This window comes from Biomphalaria glabrata, chromosome 11 (assembly GCF_947242115.1).
Source record: "Biomphalaria glabrata chromosome 11, xgBioGlab47.1, whole genome shotgun sequence".
Lineage (NCBI taxonomy): Eukaryota > Metazoa > Mollusca > Gastropoda > Planorbidae > Biomphalaria > Biomphalaria glabrata.
This window is the reverse complement of record NC_074721.1, coordinates 40,497,123-40,518,479: the sequence shown is the minus strand read 5'-3', so window position 1 is coordinate 40,518,479 and position 21,357 is coordinate 40,497,123. Positions and strand designations below refer to the sequence as shown.

Sequence of the window (21,357 nt, the reverse complement as noted above, 5' to 3'; positions counted from 1 at the left end):
AGCTAGCAAGAGACCGTGGAGAGTGGCGTGTTTTTGTCGAGGCCCTATGTTCTATGAGGAACTCAAAGGAGTGATGATGATGATGATGATCTGTTTCAGTATTGAGTTTAGTGTTACCTCCAGTTGGACTTAGTTACATTTTCAAGTACTCGACACCGCAGAAGAGCTTAACATTTACATGAACTTGATAGAATGATCATGACCTTATTATACTTTTGATTAAAGAAATTGAGAGAAAAGAAGTAGAAGATATAAGTAATAGATCTGCTGAGGTTGTCAATTCTAGTCAAACTGAATTTCCATTTGATTGGATCAATAACAATTATCTTATCTTATCTCTCACAAATTAAATTGGAGCTTCCACAAAGTGCTTTTACTAGCAATTTGTTATCACTTGTAGATATTCTTAGGGGCCTATATCTTATTGTGAGATGCAGGCATTCTATAGAATGCTTAGCTAAGCATTATCTAGCAAAGGAAATTATTCTCTATTTTCTACTTTGCTCATGAAATCTATAGAATTTTCAGGCATTCTAAAGAATGACTAGCTGTAAGTCAAGCGAATGAGAAAATTTCTTATTTAGATTTAATAAATAAAATATCTATAAATAAATGAGGCAAAAAAAAGAGGACTTCTTAAGAAAAAAAAAACACTTGTAGTGCCATTTGTCTTGATATTAAGTGCAAAGTAAGTCAATTTTCAAATTTTAATATAGATTTAGATCTAATTCTTTTCATCATATGCCAGTTACAGTCGTTGGAATACTTTAGAAAAGAAGTCATATTATAAACAAGTAATACACATTTAGTATTAGTAATTACAATTTTGTTTAGTTTCTCTAACTAGTCTACAATGTTGCAAAATGATAATAGTGAGCCTGTAAAACTGTCTGAAGGTAACAGCAATCTTATCTTATCTTTTATAATATAGATGTTACTTCAAAAAAGATGATTACATCGTACGCATCATGCATATTAACCAATGATTTAAATTCTACCAAGTCCCTGGTTTTCCTGGTAAGCTCAGGCAACCCATTCCATGCTCTAATAGCACTAGGGAAGAAGGAGTATTTGTACAAATTTGTCGTAGCATATGGAACAAGGAACGTGCCTTTACCTTTGTGTCTTTCTGAGTATTTTATTAAATTTTGTTTTTGTATTTGAAGATTATGGTTCAGTGCTTTATGTATAATTGCTACTTTACTTTTGAGTCTTCTATCCTGAAGGCTTTCTAAATTTAGTGATTTTACTAAAGGTGTTAGCCTACTCTAGTCAAATGTCAATATTTGTTTTAAAAGTTTTTTGCACTTTCTTATCATTAATATTACCTTTAAATAAAGTATTATTATAATACTTTTATAGGCTGTTCATTATTTTTAAATATTTATTTTTTGGTTTGTTCTTAAAAATTAAATAAATATTTTATCAATAGTAACACTAGTAACAGTTTTATTATAAACAAAAATCTATTTATATTTTATAATAATGTTCCATCAATCATCAATAGTTTTTAGACACCCTTGTGACATGTCTTTGACGCCTTGAGTCAATCTCTTAGTCTAGAATTATTATAATAATAAATATTAGAATACTATTACTAGTACTAGATCTAGTTAATCATAGGTCATAGTTTTAATAGTTAATGTGACCCTAAGCTTACGTTCTGTAGTCATACAATTACAATGACATAATAATATAATTATCATAATATGATAATTTTCAATATCACTCAAATCACTGGCACTGTGACTGTCAGCTTTGCAAAATATGCACATCAACTTATGATCAACAGAAAAAAGAACAATCAAAGCCACAACAGTCACAGTGCCATGTAAAATTATGATGCCTATATCAGAGATCGATATCTATCTAGATCGATTGTTTAGATCTCTAGAAATATGTGGACTATAATTATAATTTTATAGATCTTGATCAGCAGTTATGAGCAGTACAATGTAAATAAAGTATTTATAGTTGGTTTTTTTTTTTCAGCCATAACCTATGTAATTGATAGAACCCTTTCTGTATTATTATTATATCTCTAATCGTGCCTACCAAATCTATGTCAGGCGGGCATAATGATCATCTTTTGTTATAAAATGATTTCATTTTAGCTTTATTGGGTATTATGCTGAAAAAAAAAAACCCTTAATAAATGTACAGATTTAACTTGAACTTTGCCTATGACATCGCACTTGTTTTTTTTTTTTTTTTTTAATGCAAAATCGGGCTAGTAGGCTACTAAATAAGATTATCATAACAAAATTACTGGCACACAATTATTGAATGACTGGTTCTTAGAGACAGTGGAGTCCGATAACCAACATAATAAGTATCATAAATGAAAAACTGCGTCAAAGCAATGATAAACTAAGCAAGAGTCTACTCCATATGTTTGTTTCTAAAATGTTTTACATGTTTCGGATGTTCCTTAAGAGTTGAAGATACTTACTTCCTAGTCCAAACCTCCCGCAGGGCGACGGGGGATGGGAGCGGGCAGGGTTTGAACCCGGGACCATCGATAAACCTGAACGACAGTCCAGCGCGCAAACCGCACGACCAGGCAGCCATCCATTTCCAGAGATTTCTTTGTCAGAAAAAAAGTCTTTTTTTTCTACTCAACAAGTTCTAGATGATAATATGGCATTGAGATCTACCTGACAACTTATACTGTTTTCGAATCAGAACCGGACACAACAGAATGAGACAACATATGTTCTGGCTGCCTGGTCGTTCGGTTTGCGCGCTGGACTGTCGTTCGGATTTATCGACGGTCGAGGGTTCAAACCCTGACCGCTCCCATCCCCCGTCGTCCTGCGGGAGGTTTGGACTAGGAAGTCAACTCTGAAGGAACATCCGAAACATGTAAAACATTTTACAAACAAACAAGCTGAAAGTTGGGAAGAGCGAAACCTGCCCTTGAGGAGCATCACCAGAGAATGCTGACCATGTCCTTCAAAGCAACTATATGGAGAACTGCTGATCTGGAAACCACTGCGCAGTTCATCTCAGATATAGGATTACTGACATGAACCCTCCTACATGTAAAATGAGAGTGAAGAAGAAAAAATCATACTGTCATCAGAGATTTTTTATTTTTATTTTTAAAATCCTTCACATCTGCTGACCAGACACTATTAGCAGCAGACATCCTGAAAGGCAACAGTCCTATTCGAGTTTATAAGCCTACATTACAACCTCTTTAATAGAATTGTGTAATAGTTTGCCCTTAGTGATTTACAGAATTTCAAGTTTTATCTTATAAAATTATTCTGTGCAAAAGATCTTATCAAATATTTTTATAGCTATAAACAAGGTAATACATTTTTAGCGGCCCCCGCAAAGGGAAAAGACGCTATTAGTTCTGTGTGAAATGTCTGTCCGTCTGTCCCGTTTAGATCTCGTAAACTAGAAAAGATAGTGAAAATCTGACATCACAATATTTTAGACCATTCAAAGTTCTGATGCAACGACTACTTTTTTTTTTTCTGAAAGCGAAAAATCTAATTTTTTAAAATCAGTTATGCAAGCAGTTTTTTAAAGAGACAAAGCTATTTAGTATCCATTATAAGTTAGACCTAATTTAGAACGAATAAGTAATCTTGTACACTGCATCATCATAAGCCAATTTTTATAGTGAAACCACAGCTAGCAGTTAGGCCAGGGTAGGCGCGGTAGCTGAGAGGTAAAGCGCTTGGCTTCCGTACCGGGGGTCCCGGGTTCGAGTCCTGGCATCTTAGGGCGCATCTGAGTCTACCCAGCTCTAATGGGTACCTGACATTAGGTGGGGAAAAGTAAATGCGTTTGGTCGTTGTGCTAGCTACATGACACCCTCGTTAACCACAGGCCACAAAAACAGATGACCTTTACATCATCTGCCCTATAGACCACAAGGTCTGAAAGGGGAACTAGTTAGGCCAGGTTTACATCTAACTTTGCATTCACTTGCACCTATCCTTTGATCTGCTGGACCGTTGGGGCACTACACAAGATCTGTCAACCTTCTTTCTCCATTCTTATCTCTCATTTGTCTTTGATATAATTTCATTCGGATGTTCTTTCTGAAAATATTGAAGCCTGCCTGGGTGGACCACTTCGGGGTCCGATTTTGAGTCTTTGTAACCTTGTTTAGAATATAATGTTAAGAGCTCCTTTATCATGCTACTAAAAATTTATACTTTTCTCACATAGTAAATGTAAATGCTTTTCTTCCTGGATAATAAAGATTCTTCTTATTATTATGAAATAACAATTAGTCCAGAAACATTAATATGGAAGCTCTTTAATATCATTCAATAAATTACGTAATCTACTGCTAGGAATGAAATAATAGTGCAATATATTTGCTACACAGAAAGACCTAAAATGATGACTTATATTACAGAGTAACTGAATTTTTTACAAATAAATATAAATACAAATATATAACACAATGAATTATAATTATTACAAACTGCATTATAATATTACATAGCATTCTAACTAGCAGTACCTGAAAAGCTATAAAACGATTATTTATTACAAAACAATACACCTGAACACCATTTTTAATAGCTCACATACTCTCTCTCTCTGTCATTCCCATTCCTTTTATAAGCATAATTAAAAACTATCAGCTACTCATAACGTTTGAGTCCCTATATTAAAGTATTCTTCCATACTAAAGAATAGGCAATTAAACAAAAAATATTTTCTAGGTCTAACATAAGCTTGTAAATAAAATGTATAGTTTTTATTTAATTCGCTTTCTTGACATTAATAACATTCAAGCCACGTAAGAATACATCTGTGGATTGTCACTAGCTTTTACAATGCTTTTATCATGTCTTTGTGGATTTCTGAAGAGACATCAATCTGGGCTAGTCAGAATAAAAAGTGCACATCATAGATCAATATTTTTGGCTAAAATTATATATTAATGAATTACACTTCTATGCATGCTCTACACATATACCTTTTTAATGCTTTGTAGAATAGTCAAACAATATGACACATTTTATTTAAATAAAAAAATTAAAGACAAGTCATATTTACTATTACACATTAGAGCATGGAATGGGTTGCCTGAGCTAGCCAGGAAAACCAGTGACTTGGCAGAATTTAAGTCATTGGTTAATATGCATGACTAAATGCATGACGCTTAGGACGTAATCATCTTCTTTTTTTGAAGTAATGTCTGTATTAGCCTATATAAGATAAGATAAGATACACAACTTTTGTGCATAAGATAAATGGTGTCAAATCATTTGTTTCTATGACATTGGACCAGTGACTAGAATCTATCTTGATTGAACTTGAAGTATCACTATTTCAAGTTGAATGTCTTGATGCTAGATTAAGATACCTAGATCTAGATCTGTAATCTACAGGGCTTCAGTCTAGATCTTCCAAAGTAGTAACTATTTTAGCAGTGGCGTCACTAGGTATTCCCATCGTGATGCGCCAGCACATTGAAAAGTTAGAACGGAAAAAGGTTGGGAAAGAAGAACGGACAAGAGACGAAGAGACTTCTTGTAGTGAATCTGTACGTGCCCTTATTTCTGTCATAAAGTAATTGTGTATTTTAAAAAGGCTGGGCTATCTTATTCTATACCAGTGATGCCCATTCTCGCTCATCCTGCGGGCCATTTTAATTTCCAACCCTCGTGTCGCGGGCCACATCAACAAAAAGACAGAAACACGACATGAAATTAACCAGAAACTTTTAGAAAGTAAAAACCTGTGGATCTAGTACCCCTAGTTAAACAATCTTTTATTCGCGGCTCATACCAAGAATGCCTTGTACATTTTGTTCTTTTTTTTTAAACAGCCAAACTTTTTCTTTATAGAACAAACTTGTTGGCTTTTGATAATGTTCGCAAACAAGTAAAGATCCGTTCACTTTTCCTTGTAGATTCTACATTCAGAGCCCCATCTCATAAACGCACAAAGTTAAAAGCCATGGTACCATTCCATTAGAGAAAAAAAATAGAGTCCTAGCGTACGTAAAGATACACTTTTCAACCACTTAATTTTTTGGACCGACGCTTTGGCGGGCCGGATGAAACCACGTCGCAGGCCGGATCTGGCCCGCGGGCCGTATTTTGGGCATCACTGTTCTATAGAGTTTATTCTATGGATGAGTTGCTTGAAAGATCTCGTTGATAACATCTCAAGTCAACAGCTTTGTTCCACATCTTCATCACTAGATTATCAGCCAACCAACGCAAACTACGAAGCAATCAACTGAAAGCATTAGCGAAGAACTGTAAGTATTTGAAATTCTAAAAACTAAAAGCAAAAGCGGGGGCCGATGGCTAAGTGGTTAAGCGCTCGGCTTCCGAACCTGGAGGTCCCGGGTTCGAATCTAGCTAAAGACTGGGATTTTGAATTTCGGGTTTTTCTAGGGCGCTTTTGAGTCCATCCAACTCTAATGGGTAACTTTAGTTTCGGAAAGTAAAGGCGGTTGGTCGTTGTGCTTGCCAGGTGACACCCTCCTCGTTAGCCATTGGTCAAAGAAACAGATGACCTTAACATCACTTGCCCTGTAGACCGCTTGGTCTGAAAAGGGGGAACTTTACTTTGGCTTTAAAAACAAAAGCAGACCAAGCTTCAACAGACACAAATCTACCTTGAATGTGATCCAGAGTTTGAAAACGAAGATGGTTCTTCATTGTCTTCATTTTTTGAAAGGCAAGCCTGAAAAGTCAACATGCAGAGAAAGACAATCATTAAAATCGTAACTTATTGTTTTGAGGAACTTACTGATTTGATCATGGCCAGCAACTTTTTCATGTGTGTAAAATAGAAATTGTCAAAGACGACGCCTTCACCCTTTTGCAACCTCCCGTCTCTCATTAATCCAAGCACCTAGAAATCGGAAAAAGCCAAAATTTTAAAATCATTCGTAAACACTCAAAGAAGTTTTATTGTTTTGGATTGTATGTGTATTTCTCAGTGGCGTAGATAGGATGAGAGTGTGTGTGTGTGTGGGGGGGGGGGTGTCCAAATTTGAAAATCCCCCCCCCCCGTGCCCACTTTTGTGGGGGAACCGAAACGAGTGTCAAAATTTTTTTGGTTAACTTTATATATTAAACCAATGTCATGTTATCTTGATATTCATATGTTATGTAAATTACTGACCATGTTGCATGTATTCCACCACACAATAGACATATATATGTATTAAGTACATTATCTCTTGTCATGATGTCAAAGGTCAAAATGCAGGGGGTACCCCTAAAGAGGCTCCCACCCTTCGTGCCACCCCCAAATTTCTTGCTACGCCGTTGGTATTTCTGTCCAACCATATGGAGAGTGGGTCAGATGTTTTGGTCGTGTAGGCTAAAGAGTTTCTGATGAAGCTACGAGATGGTATGTCGCCATTGCAGTGAGTAAACCCTGATGGGAGACTTGGAAGAGGGGGGGGGGAGACTAGCAAGAGACGTTAGACTGAAAGAGGAGGGGGGAGACTATCAAGAGACGTTAGACTTAAGAGGGAGGGGAGAGACTAGCAAGAGACGTTGGACTTAAGGTTTTCTCTCCTAACTGACGATACCAGCGTTGATTCCACCAGAATCTGGTAAATAATTACGGAGAGAAAGAGTTAAAGGCGTGTAATTTTATTATACGTTCGTTACGCCTAAATCGGCTTAGTTGTACTAGCTGTATGGAGCTACAAATTCATGACGTGGTAATGACCTATGACCTATGACATTTAACGTTGAAAATTCAATTATGCAAATGGTTTCTAGTTCAATTTTCGATCTTCAAAATTAGAGACAGTAGAGTCCTTAAGATATGTCAAGATCCTTTTATTTCAAAAACAACTTCTATTGTTACTTGTTAGTTCCCCTTTCAGACCTTGCGATCTATGGGGCAGATGATGTAAATGTCATCTGTTTCTGTGACCCACAGTTAACGAGGGTGTCATGTGGCACAGCACCCAACCGCCTTTACATTTCACCAACGAATGTTAGGTACCTAATTCGAGCTGGGTGGACTCAGAGGCGCCCAAAGATCCAAAAATGAAAACCAGGATTCACCAGAATTCGAACCTGGGACTCCCGGTTTTGGAAGCCAAGCGCTTTACCCATCAGCCACCGCGACTCTTAATGTTACTTGTAGAGGCCGTAAAATGTGTCAAGAGCCCCTCAGTGTTTCATTTAAAGAACAACGGGCTATTTTTACTATTTTTGTTTTCTAAGTTTTTCATTGTTGCTATGTTATTTCTCTTGTAGCGAATTAAACTTACTGGTATTGAAGTAGCCGCCATGCCTACAGCAAGCAGTGTAAAACTTCCTATATGACACACCCAGTGGCTAAGTGGCTTAAAAGGGAGATAAATGCTCATCAAGGTCCAGAATCCTGTTGGAGAAAATAATGCAAGGGAGATAAAGTATATCATGGGCCATAACCATGTGAGAGAGGTACGGTAATCTAGCTTCATGTTCTTAATTAAACTAATTATTAAACGCCATGATGGGCCGTGGTGTGTAGACTACTAGACAAAGTTATATTTTCGCCTAGTTGAGGTTTAGAGTTTGAGTCCACACTTAGGCCGAGATATGTTTTTTATTCCTGATCTATGAAGGTTTCTAGTGACTTTGCCTAACGTCACACGACATTGTTGTGTCAGTCACATGACTTACATGACGTCCGTGTTGGTCACATGACATTATGGAACAGTTGGTCACCAAGACACATGAACCTAACAAATCTGCTCATCTGCTAACTATCAATGGAGACAAAGGTTCTGACCAACACAGTTAGTATTAACATCCTCAAACCTCCCCCCCCCCAGCCTAATGCTGAGCTACTCGTGGTGGATTTACTGTTCAGAATGGTCTGGTTTTTTTTTCTTCTTTGGGTTTTTTAGCTCTCAGATTTTATCGTTGTTAGATTAACACTTGTCTTGGTCTAAACACAGAGCTTATGTTTCTCTTTTTTTCTTTCACAGTTCCTTGATTTATAAGCTTGGCAATTAACATTTTTATATTAATTAACCATTATCTTTACGCTTTCCTTAGTTTGTTGAACCTTTGGGGCATCACACATGATCCGTCGACCGTCTTCCTCCATTCCTCTCTGTTTTAGCCTTCCAGTGACAGGCCTGTCCACTTTTTGACGTCTTCTCATCACTTTCTTTGTCGGCCTTTTCCTTTTTTTGTCCTGGTACTGTTCCCTGAAGGAAGGTCTTTGCAAGTCTTGAGGACATTTGGCCATCACTGGGCCCACCTGCCATTGTGATCCAGTTCCGAATCTCCTCATATGTGGTGAGGTATTTGTGAGTGATATGTATAATCCTTTTATAGGCTAGGATCCTATTCTGCAGTTCTGCTGTTAGCCTCTAGAACTGCGGTTCTCAGCCTTTTAAGCTCGGCGACCCCTTTTTACAATTCCTCACTTTGCCGCGACCCCCCCCCCTTACACACACACACAGCAATAGAAGAGTAGACAATAACAATCCCTATTTTCGATGGTATAGACGATGGTATAGACGACCCCTGGCAAATCGTCAATCGACCCCAAAAGGGGTCGCGACCCACAGGTTGAGAACACCTGCTCTAGAACTACATTACAACATACACTTTGAGAATGAAGCTATATCTTTTTATCATACTAGTGATAACATTAATTGGGTTTGCATGACCTAGACCACAGTGTTTGTGTTAGGAAATCTAAATCACCTGGGGTCTATAATTAGGTTAACGGGGAGGAGGGGGGATAACCTCTCACACTAGCAATCTGTCAATCATACCTCGCCAGTGACAGACTGTCACAGTGGAGTGAAGCAGTGTTACACAATCTTCAAAAGCCAAAGCAACAAGCCAGTGTCTAGTTTCTAGGCGAATTGAGATCTTCTTCACTAAGTCCTGAAATAGGAAAAAAGAGAAAGAGAAAGAGGAAAAAAGAGAAAGAGAAAGAGGAAAAAAGAGAAAGAGGAAAAAAGTCATCGTTGAAAATGAACACCGTCTTAACAAACTGAACTTTTTCCCTGAACACCTGCGTCATCTTTGGCCTCGATCTGAGCTAAGGAGTAATTACCTTCCTTTGTTTTTTTCATGCACATAAAATGATTAATTGATACTGCCAAATAAGCCTTTTTTTTTTGGAAGTTTTACATTTAGCAAGCGTGCTGTGAGACACAGCAAATAATAAAATGCAGCTTTAGACTGTAGATCTTTATTGTAGTCAGACTTTCTTCTTTCTTCTTCTTCTTCAACTATCAGGTAGAGTTGAGCCCTCGGCTCTTGGAACTCTAGACCAGCAAAAGTGAACAAGAGCTCCCTCTCACCGGCTTGAATGAGAACAGTGTGCACTGTTCTGTCTGACGGGTGGGTCAGACTCGCGGCAAGAGACCGCATACACTAAGACCCCCGCCACTTTCCTTTTCTATAATTCTATGATTTAGATTTCATTACCAGGCTAATCGTGCGGGACACGCCATTTATGTAACGGCCACTTGAGGAACAGCGCCTGGATAGCGACAAGGTTGTGGGAGCTTTTTTACAACTCCGCGCAGTGCAATGAGGATGCTCTCGCAACCCCTTAGGCACCCCTACGGGAGTCTATTTTCTGAATATTTCCCCAGCGCCTCTCTTCCCGGACATCGCTAGTAGTGGAGAAACGTGCGATGGACGAGTTAAGTCAATAGAGCATTTATTGATTGACTTCCACCTGGGGCGGACTGGCTATACGGACAACTGGGCAAATTCCCAGTGGGCCGGTACCAAATGGACGGCCGGGCCGCGACATAAGAATTTTAAAAAAAATACAGACAACGTTAAAAAATAAAGTGACAAAAGCTTGATACAGATGCCCGAATACCTCTTTTTTTTTTAAATTACTTTTTTTTTTTTTTTAGATTCAACAAGAATATCAAAACTTTACACTATACACTGTACTAAATACCATCTGCAAAACACTAGAACTAATTTTTTATTTCATACTACGTACCAATGGTATAGACTTCAATACCTCTTTAATCATTCTACCGGTTAGCATGGACGTTTGATGGCATTCCCATTTGTTTTTGCTCCTTTCCCTCCCCGTCATTTAATGGGTCCATTGACAATGTTATCGACAAAGAGGAATGAGAGAGGTTAAAATTAGAAAACATTGATGTAATGTAAGGCAGTAGGGGCGACAATTAGTTTTTTAACAATAAACAATATTACGTATTAAATATTACATGTTATTGGTGGCGCCTTTACCCACAAACTTTAATTCCTATTGTAACTCTTTTTATGTAACACAAAGTTGGCTAATCAACGCAAAAAAAAATGTACATCACTCAGTCATGAAGTCTCACGACATTGAATACAGGCTAAGAGGTCCAAATGAACTTTCTTTCTATGATGGTTTTTCCTTCACGCAGGGCCATGCTACCTGCCTACTAACACGTCGTAAATTTTAAAAGTATTATTTAAAAAAACTATGTAAAAAAACAACTTTAAAGATTAAGCATAACAATTATTTTTTCTCATTGTTATTAAATAATATATTATTTTTAAAACTTTCAATAACTTCCCTGTTCAATGATTAGTCACTAAAATTGCTCATTTTTTATTTGAAACTAATTTGTGTATTTCCTATTTATATTCGCATTGTTAATGAACTTCAGCTAATGGAAACCTTGAGCCTCATGCAGTTTAACAATAATAGAAAGCAAAGCTCTAAATCCCATCTTAACGCTACAGGCAGAGGCAAAACGTGCGCCCGGGGCAAGGCAATATATTGGCGCCCCACACACACATTTTCCATGAACATCACATAGAAATATAGTCTGGGTATGGCGCCCCCCCCCACTAAGGGTGGCGCCCGGGGGGCCCCCCTTGTCTCCTTCATTAAACTCTGCCTACAGGTTGAAGAAAATACATTTCTTTTGGTCTTTTAATACGCCTAGGACTGTGGCGGCGCAGCTTTAACTCTTTCTCTCCTAACTGACGATACCAGCGTTGATTCCACCAGAATGTGGTAAATAATTACGGAGAGAGAGAGAGTTAAAAGAAAAAGAAAAGAAACCCTAACCTGAAAGCGACAACATGTTTATTTTTGGCTGTTTGTTTGTGACTCTCTTCCGGGCGCATTGTACGCACTGTCCTGGTACAATGTCATGACACATTAGGTCTTATCGTCTGGTCGTCACGCTCCCCAGCACTTATAATGTCATTAGCAATTAATACACCTGTTTTTCCCTTGCCAACCATTTCCCAATGTCATAGTCACCGCAATGTTTATTAACTCTTTCTCTCCGTAATTATTTTTTCACGTTTCGATGAAATTTTTTCATTTTGCTCTTTACTATTTAACTCCCCTTTCATGATTAAGCTTCAATAACTTTTCCGTTTGTTATCAGAAAGTGTTTTAGTTGGTCTAGAGTTAAAGGGGAATGCATGCTCTTTTTATAGAACACAAAGTCAAGTTTATTAAATTAAACATTAATTTAATAAGGTCAAATCAACGATGGTATCGTCAATTAGGAGAGAAAGAGTTAATTAACTCTATGATTTAATGTCCTCTGTCCAATTTTGATGCAGTTATTCCTCAAATCATATTAATTTCCTAGCATTCACTTCTGCTGTTTTTCAACATCTATGGTAGTCATTTAACTCTTTCTCTCCGTAATTATTGACCACATTCTGGTGGAATCAACGCTGGTATCGTCAGTTAGGAGAGAAAGGGTTAATGAACTAATACAACATGTAAATAGTAACAGGCAAAAAAAAAAAAAAAAAAATAAACAATCAACAAAGCTTATGTAAGAGAAAGAACTCCGCACCTACAACTATATATATATTAATAATGTAGAAGTTGTTTCCCCAATTTGATATCAAACAGAATAATTAATTACCAATTACTATTTGGTTAATTTTTTAGTTGATTCATGTTTTGTTAGGATTAATAATACATAGTTTATTTGATCGGACAATGGGTGTTAGGAGAATTACGTGTTCAATTATCTCAGCTGACCAAACCCTACATATTTAGTCTGTGTCTGTAAATACTCAAAGATTAATTCCCTTTGTTGGTATCAAACAAACTAATCAATTACCAGTAATTACATGACATTAACTTGATTCGAGAATGGGTATAGGAGAAATAGCGTGGGCAAACTTTTTATCAGACAGACAGGGAGACAGACAGACAGAGTGAGTTGATATAAGCTTTGGACAGATGTATTTACATCTAACAAGAATTCTTTTCATTATTCCTACCTGTGTTAAACATAATAAAATGGCGAGGCTATAACTGATCACCAGGCTCCAAACGCCGCTCATAGTTTTGTCGTCAGGCGTCAAAGCCAGGTCCATCACTTCCCAGACTCCTCGCCATACAGCTATACCCACGGAATCCACGAAAATGGCGGTAAAGATGGCGTCTGCCGCTTTAAACCAGTAACCTCCCTGGAGATATAGAAACATCTAGATATTTATATGAGGTAGTAAGAAGACACCTTATACATACTCTCACAGGGCCGGATTTAAGCAAACGGAAGGCTTAAGTAGAAATTTAGTGGAGATCCTTACTATCTTTTTGAGAATTTAATGAAAGAGAAATGAATTAATGTTAATGTAATTACACATACGAGTAGGCCTATCCGGTGCGGTGTAACTCCCAGGGAATCAACAGCACTGGGGAGTATGGCGTTACTCTCAGAAAGTAACTGGACATATAATATTTATAAATTAGTGAGCTATTAGTCTCCACTGCCCACAGGTTGTGACGTTGCAGGTCAGTGTTCAGGCCTTCAATGACAATTTGTCTTGGTTCAATGGACTCTAACCCTATTCACTCTGTGCAGAAGTTTCGTGGGACAGACTAGCACGCTCCTCGAGTCCATTATGGATCTCTTTCTTAAAGTAGTTTACAGGTTAACAGAATTGCTTAAATAAGCACTTGCATATCTGATATACCAAATTAAGAAGTCTATTTACCGAAACGTCAAACTGTAATTATTTTTAAAAGGTCAGTGTATTTATCAAAATGTGCATAATATTTTTTTTAAAGATCAGTCTACTTATTAAAAATGTAAAAAAAATATTCATATAAAAGTGGTCATTGTATTGACGAAATGTCAAAAGATATATTCATGTCAATTTGGTCATTGTATTGACGAAATGTCAAAAGATATATTCATGTCAATTTGGTCATTGTATTGACGAAATGTCAAAAGATATATTCATGTCAATTTGGTCATTGTATTGACGAAATGTCAAAAGATATATTCATGTCAAAGTGGTCATTGTACCTCACGAAATGTCAAAAGATATATTCATGTCAATTTGGTCATTGTATTGACGAAATGTCAAAAGATATTCTCATGTCAAAACGGTCTGCACACTTACCGAAATGTCAAACAGAGTATTCATTTTAAAATGGTCTTTGACTGGAATGTCCATTCGGACTGTCGATGGCGTTGACGCAATGGTGCGGTGAGCACGCAAGAGCAGCAGCAGAAGTGAGGCGAAGACGGTCGTTAGGGCGGCGTTGAGCAAGAACACTCCCGTGTACTCGTCCAACAGCACCCAGACACAACGCCACTGGTTGACGTTGCCCCAACACATGACATAGGTGTACACCTCGAGGATGACGCCCTGGACCAGTTTGTTCTGTCGGACTGTGAACGCCGACATCGGGTCCTGCAGAAGGTATCCCAGGAAGAAAATGGTGTAGCCAATGGCCCCAGAGATCCAAGATGATGTCACAGGGTGGGAGGGGAAGAGATAATTATCAGGTAGGCTCCAGGAGTTGTACCAGTACACTGTCACCAGTGGCCCCACCCAGAGATACGCCAATGTAAAGTTGAGCAGCCTATCTAGTAGAGTAGGAGCACAGGAGTCTGTCATCTTTTCATTACAAGAGTTTGGAGTGTTGAAATCTTTTGGTAGCTGCAAAGCTTATAAATTGGTGAACTCTGCTAAGTGGCTAATATATATATAAACTATGCTTCATAGCTTATAAATAGATGGAACTTTACTTTGTAGCAATGTATAGGTATTTGTTATGTGCATCATTTGCGTCATTATTAGTGCTGTTTTTACAATTTGTTTGTTTGTTTGGAGATTGGTATCTAGAAACCTGCATAGCAATTTAGTTATTATTTTTTAATCGATAAGACGATAAATTGCTATCAGGGGAAATGCAGCTGGAAGTCAGGCCAAGTATCTGCCAAATAATAATAATAATAATAATAATAATAATAATTTTATTTATAAAGCGCTGTTAACAAACAAAATGTAGGCTCAAGGCGCTGTAACAACATAACAAACACAAACACTTCAGCTAAAATGACAGTTAATCTAAAAAAGTTTTAAACAGATAGGTCTTAATGTTCTTCTTAAAAGTGGTGTAGCATGTTGTCTGTCTGAGATCAATGGGGAGTGAGAGAATGTTTATATTAGGACCTACTGTTTATCAACTATAAACTTAGTGTATCTAATCATGCCCTGACCAACACTAATATAACAATAACTACACAACAACAACATAGCAACAATGTAATAATGTTACGATCTTCTCAACCAGGCCTTCTGTAAACTCTGCTAAACACAAAGCAGCACATCAAATACATTAACTCGACAACAAGAGCTTCAATAAACAATGTGGCGGTTTTAAGACAAATTACATCAACAACAGCCAATAAACACAATGGACCTCATTCACCAATCGTAAACAACAAACAATATTTAGTCACGTGATCATATTGATAAAACAACGAAATAAACGGTCACGTGACAGCCACTGTGTATTAAAATTAGATCGTAATTTGTATAGAAGAGATAGAGAACCAAGTGGCAAAATGTTGTTTGTTTACGATTGGTGAATGAGGTCCATTGGCTACAGTAATTTCAAATGCTTTGCTACAAAACAGAACTGCCTAACTAATCACTACAAGTCTCTGTAGCTCGTACAGCTACATTCGCGAGGACTCGCTTTGCAGCACACAGTCCTTACTGCTTGCTGTCCTGGACTCTTCTGACTCCTTTCTTTTCACACTGTGTCTCTCTACCGTAAAGGCTATCTGTCACATGACCTCAGCACAGGTCATACGTGCGTGCACTAGCAGTACTGTCCCCTAATTCAACAGCCCTTGACCTGTGTGATTGGCATGAGTCGTGTGAATCAGTAGGCCGCACACACATTAACCCTTTCAGTCCGCCACTGGAGTTACTACAATAATAACATAACAAAACAACATAATAACAACAATAACATAATAACAACATAATAAGAAGAATATATGCCCAACCTGCAATCGCAGTTGTGTATCAAGGATTGGCCTCTTTAGTCACACAAGAAGTTGTAAAAGGAAAAGATCGTCTCTCGAGACGTAAAATGCCACTTAAGCTTCATTGGGAAACACCATTTTAGATTTAAGACCTATAAGAAGGGGAATCTGGTTGAAAGGAGGGTGGGGTGTGCGTCCTGGGTTACAAGGTAAATTTAAAACCGGAATCTGCAGATGTGTTATGTGCACTCTGTTTTAGATCTCCAAAAACAACCGTACTTTAACATCTAATGCAAGAAAAATAAACAATGTCCGTGAAATGTGAGACTTCAAAACGAGGCTGATGTAGTAAAGAAAATTTAGTGTCACAAAAGAATGAAAGTGAATAAAGCTTAACTCTTTCTCTCCGTAATTATTTACCACATTCTGGTGGAAGCATTTTTCGATATGTTTCTAATAAGCAGAGTAAAAGGTAGAAGTATATTTCAATAAACAGAAGTCCGCTGTACTTCTAATGCTTCTAAAAATACCCGATAGAGGTCTGTTGTACTTCTAATATATATATATCATGGACATATGGTGGCAGGACCGCACTACAAACAGCGATGTCCTTGCGAACGCAGGTATGGACAGTATAAAGGAACTTCTTATGGTCCGACAGCTACGCTGGGCAGGGCAGTACCTTCGGACTCGAAGACAAGCCTTATTATATATAATATATATATATATATATATATATATATATATATATATATTAATATATCTGATTCTGTGGACCACGGTTAACGAGGGTGTCTTGTAACCAGCACAACGACCAATCGCCTTTACTTTTCCGCAACTAATGTTAGGTACCTATTAGACTCAGAGGCGCCCTAAAGATCCCGAAATTAAACAAATCCCAGTCTTCACAAGGAATCCAACACGAGACCTCTTGGTTCAGAAGACAATGGCTTTACCACTTGGCCACTCAGATACATATGGTACACTACACAAAGTAAAAAGTCACACTGATCCAAATCAGACTGGAACAGGTAAGTTTAAAAAATATTCTTTAAAGAAGTGAATGCGAGCTCGATTCGAAGCGAGGTCTAAAAATGTGGTGCATGTACTTAAGAGACCTACGGGTCAAAGTGATTTTCCCTAATCGTAGTTTTAATTTTGTGTGAGATTTGTTCGGGCACCTCGCAATGAAAATTTACTCTTATTATTTTATTGTTATATTTCTCTTATATAGCGCATCTTTCATGCTTAAAGCATGCTAAGTGCGATTTTTTTTACAAAGCTTATATCAGATCACTTGTCTGGCTGTGTGTCTGTCTGTCTGGTAAAAAGTGCGTACACGTTATTTCTTCCACACCCATTTTCGTATCAAGTTGAAACTTCACACAATTATTCATTGACATAGACAAGACATGAATCAATAAAAAAAGAGTGGCCAATAAATTAATTTATTACTGGTAATTAATTATTTTGTTTGATACCAACAAGTGAAACTATTCCTTCAGTATTCGCAAATATGGCTAAATGTGTTGGGTTTATTCCCCTTAAATAATTGCATACGCTATTTCTCCCTCACGCATTCTCCGATCAAGTTGATTCTTTAAAAAACTAGTATCGCCTTTCGGCTCTCAGCAAACACAACTCAGATCGAGGCGAGATTCGGGGTTAAAGCTTCTGGGTCACACATACCACACGTTAGCAGAAGTCAAACAGAGCATTGTATATAGTACATTTTTATTCAAGCGGGGCAGACGTATACAGTAGCCTACTTACCTTACCACAGTAGAACAGTCATGACTTTGAAGTTTTAATCCATTTAAGCTCGATTAAAAGTTGACGACGTCGCACTCTGATAATTTCAAATACTTTTTTTTTTCAATTTTTTTGCTTGTTTGTTTTAAGTTCATTGACGCAGGCAACTATTTAATGCAAGATGACGTAACATACTGGTGAACCCGCTCAGCAGCTACGAGGCGAAGACGTGAAGTGAAGTCCATTAGATGCCATCTGTGAATATCAAGATACCAATTTAAAACTTAAAAAAAAAAACAGCAATAACAAATTGTATGCTGTAGCAATATTTACAAGGGCGGTAAATCAATTCGTATGACACAGAAGAGAGCACCTGGTTGTTTCCGGCTTCAGAACGAGACAGCTGGAGGTCACTCACAAAGGCCGAAGACAGACGTAGACAGCGGGGAGAAAATCTAAATCGACCACCGGCGGACAATGGCTATATCTGCGCTAGTTGTGGAAAAATATGTAGGTCACAGTTGGGGCTGCGTAGCCATTCCTCATTGATCCTCGGACTCGAAGACAATCCTTATTATTATCGATTTTCGTAGGGAAAAGAAGGAAAATGTTATTGTTTCTGTCGCAGGAGAGACTATTGAAATAGTGCAAACTTTTAAATACCTTGGTACTATCTTAGACAAGAAACCAAATTTTACTGAAAAATACTGATTATATCAGCACAAAAGGTCAGCAAAGATTAGGACTACTAAGAAAACTGTCCTCGTTTAATGTTAGCGAAAAGGCCTTGACGTTCACATCTGCAAAATTTTAATTTTTAATACCTCTGCCTGGTATGGCAATCGGAACTTTAAAAATAAACTTCATAGAATCCTAAATACTGCTGGTAAAAATCATTGGCAAAAAAAAACAAACCCCATTTGGGCAGCTGTTTGAGACAAACATCCATAAAAAAAGCTAAACAGATTCTAGAAATAAAAAATCACCCTTTGTGTCAGGATTTTGTGATTTTATCATCACAAGAGATAAAAGACATCGATAGCAAAGATAAACAGACAAGAAACTCTGTTGTACCTCTGGCGATTGAATCATTAAATAGTAGCATTCTTATATAAAGTTTTCACATGCAAATTATGAGTGAGTCTGGTGTGAATGTATATTTTGGCTTTCTATAATTATAATGTTTTGTTTGATGTAATTCACAAATTGTAAGACAAATTTCCGTATGGGTAATAAAGATTATTATTATTATTATTCACAAGGAGATTTTTGCCTTTGTGAGAGCTCTCCAGCTGTCTCTTTCTGATTTCGCTAACGTTTTAAATGAATTAAAACTGCTTTGTCTTACGTTATGTGGTGGGTGGAAACATTAAAATGGCGGCCATTTAACTTTTCGTTTCATTTAGCTGTTTACGTGCGCAGCGTGGTGCGAAAGTCGAATGGTGCGAAAGTCGAATGGTGCGAAAGTCGAATGGTGCGAAAGTCGAATGGTGCGAAAGTCGAATGGTGCGAAAGTCTAATGGTGCGAAAGTCGAATGGTGCAAACGCGTGTTGTACAAGTAAGAAAAGACAAAAAAATGGAATAATATTAACTGTGGTTGACATTGTGTATTAATGACATCAAGACATAGACATAGTCTATGCATCAAGATTACACTTCTAATAGAAGTACGAGTTTGAGATTGTCATGCTTTCGTAACAATCTTATTTATAAATGTAGAGATTTATATTTGTATATTTCTATATTAGATTTATATATTTGACCCTCTCTCTCTCTCTCTCTCTATCTCTCTCTGTATATATATATATCCTCCTTCGTTGACGAAGATGAGCACATTTCTCATTTCCTATGGACTCGAAGATAACTGTAAAGTCCAATGCCCGCTTTGTTATATGGCTGGTTAGCTAAATGGACCCCATTCACCAATCGTAAACAAACAACATTTAGCCACGTGATTCTCTATCTCTTCTATACAGATTACGATCTAATTTTAATACACAATGTCTATGACGTGATAGTTTTTTTCCCGTTGTTTTATCAATATTATCACGTGACTAAATGCAGTTTGTTAACGATTGGTGAATGAGGTCCTGGGGTGGGGCAATTTTTAAATGACAAAATAGTTTAGCATACCAAAGTTTTTTTTTTACTATAAAGTAGAAATTGAATTTTTTAAACAATACCTCTATTCACGTCATAACTTCATAGAGAAACCTGAGTGAAACATAGACACAGATATAAAAAAAAAACGTCTCTAACGATTCTCCTAGAAAATTGACAGTAGGCCTACCTCACTCTGTCAGACTATATCAACACCACTCGTTGATCAGGAAACATGATCAGGACCAAGATGCCTGTGTGTAGTCGCTGAATGAACTTTCTATGTTATGTCTGTTGTATGTATGTGTATGTTTCTGTTGTGTTGCCTTTATATGAGAAAAGAGTCCCTGTAATCACAACACATTTCCATAAGGTTCAATAAAGCAGTCTGAGAAATTGATTACTAGCTAGTAGGCCACATTGGGAAAACTCTGGTTTGACCGTGATAATTTTTCAAAGGAAAAAAAAAAGAGAGAAAGATTTAAATTTGGGTAGAGAAGTAGGTCTAGATCTAGATTCAACATAGGTTTTGAAAGGGATATCGCGTTCTTGAAAGAACTATTATATTCGAATGTAAGTCTTTATTGATACAAGAGTTTAATAATAAATTAAATAAGAATTTTACGCACCGTCTGCTTTTTTTTTGGTTTAAAATATAGCTTTTTTTCTTGCTAGATCGAACTCTTTGTTTTAAAAGTTAAAAGTGTATAAAGGTCTGTGACACTCTCCAGTAAGAGTATGAAAAAGAGACTTACCAGTGAGCATCCATCCTGACCCTGGAGAATTTGGTGACGACATTTTCCTAGATGCCAACTAGAAAAGAATGCATCCTGAAGAAGTCGGACCAATGTATTTAACTTTGTAGCTTTCTTTCATCTAAATAGCGCATACAGTCATCAAGCCAGGTGACAACGTCACGGTCGCAATTACGGAAAAGTAGGTCTAGATTAGCTAGACCACGGTGACAGTTAATGGCCTGCTTGGGCTACACCTGAAGGAAAAAGTATTAACGGATAGGTCACATCAAAGTGCGTGTGCTATATAGACAGGGGTTAATAAAGGTCTACATTACATAGGCGCATCTAGAGCATTTGTTCTCGGAGAGCTGCACAAACATTGTCGACAGGGCCGGGTCTAAGGGAATGCAGGCGGGACTACAGTCCAGACAATGACCAGACACTTCATCATACGAGACATTTCATCATTGCAACATTTCATCATTGCAACATTTCATCATTGCAACATTTCATCATTGCAACATTTCATTATTGCAACATTCCATTATTGCAAC

At 37.3% G+C, this 21,357-nt stretch overlaps 1 protein-coding gene across 4 annotated transcripts; it reads right to left on the bottom strand.

The window, feature by feature from the left end:
- Positions 1-4,264: 4,264 nt before the first annotated feature.
- LOC106065253 (uncharacterized) lies at positions 4,265-21,044 on the bottom strand. 4 transcript variants are annotated; one of them, XM_056004899.1, is made up of 8 exons: positions 20,822-21,044; positions 17,987-18,220; positions 14,331-15,150; positions 13,200-13,388; positions 9,740-9,854; positions 8,234-8,346; positions 6,745-6,849; positions 4,265-4,854 (listed from the first exon to the last, which is right to left on the bottom strand). In XM_056004899.1, exons 3-8 carry the CDS (start codon positions 14,829-14,831, stop codon positions 4,807-4,809), a joined length of 1,071 nt encoding a protein of 356 aa, XP_055860874.1. In that variant the 5' UTR covers positions 14,832-15,150; positions 17,987-18,220; positions 20,822-21,044; the 3' UTR covers positions 4,265-4,806. The 4 variants fall into 4 exon arrangements, with proteins under 4 accessions (XP_055860874.1, XP_055860876.1, XP_055860875.1 ...); XM_056004901.1 differs by having other exon boundaries at positions 14,331-14,881; XM_056004900.1 differs by having other exon boundaries at positions 14,331-14,873.
- Positions 21,045-21,357: the final 313 nt, after the last annotated feature.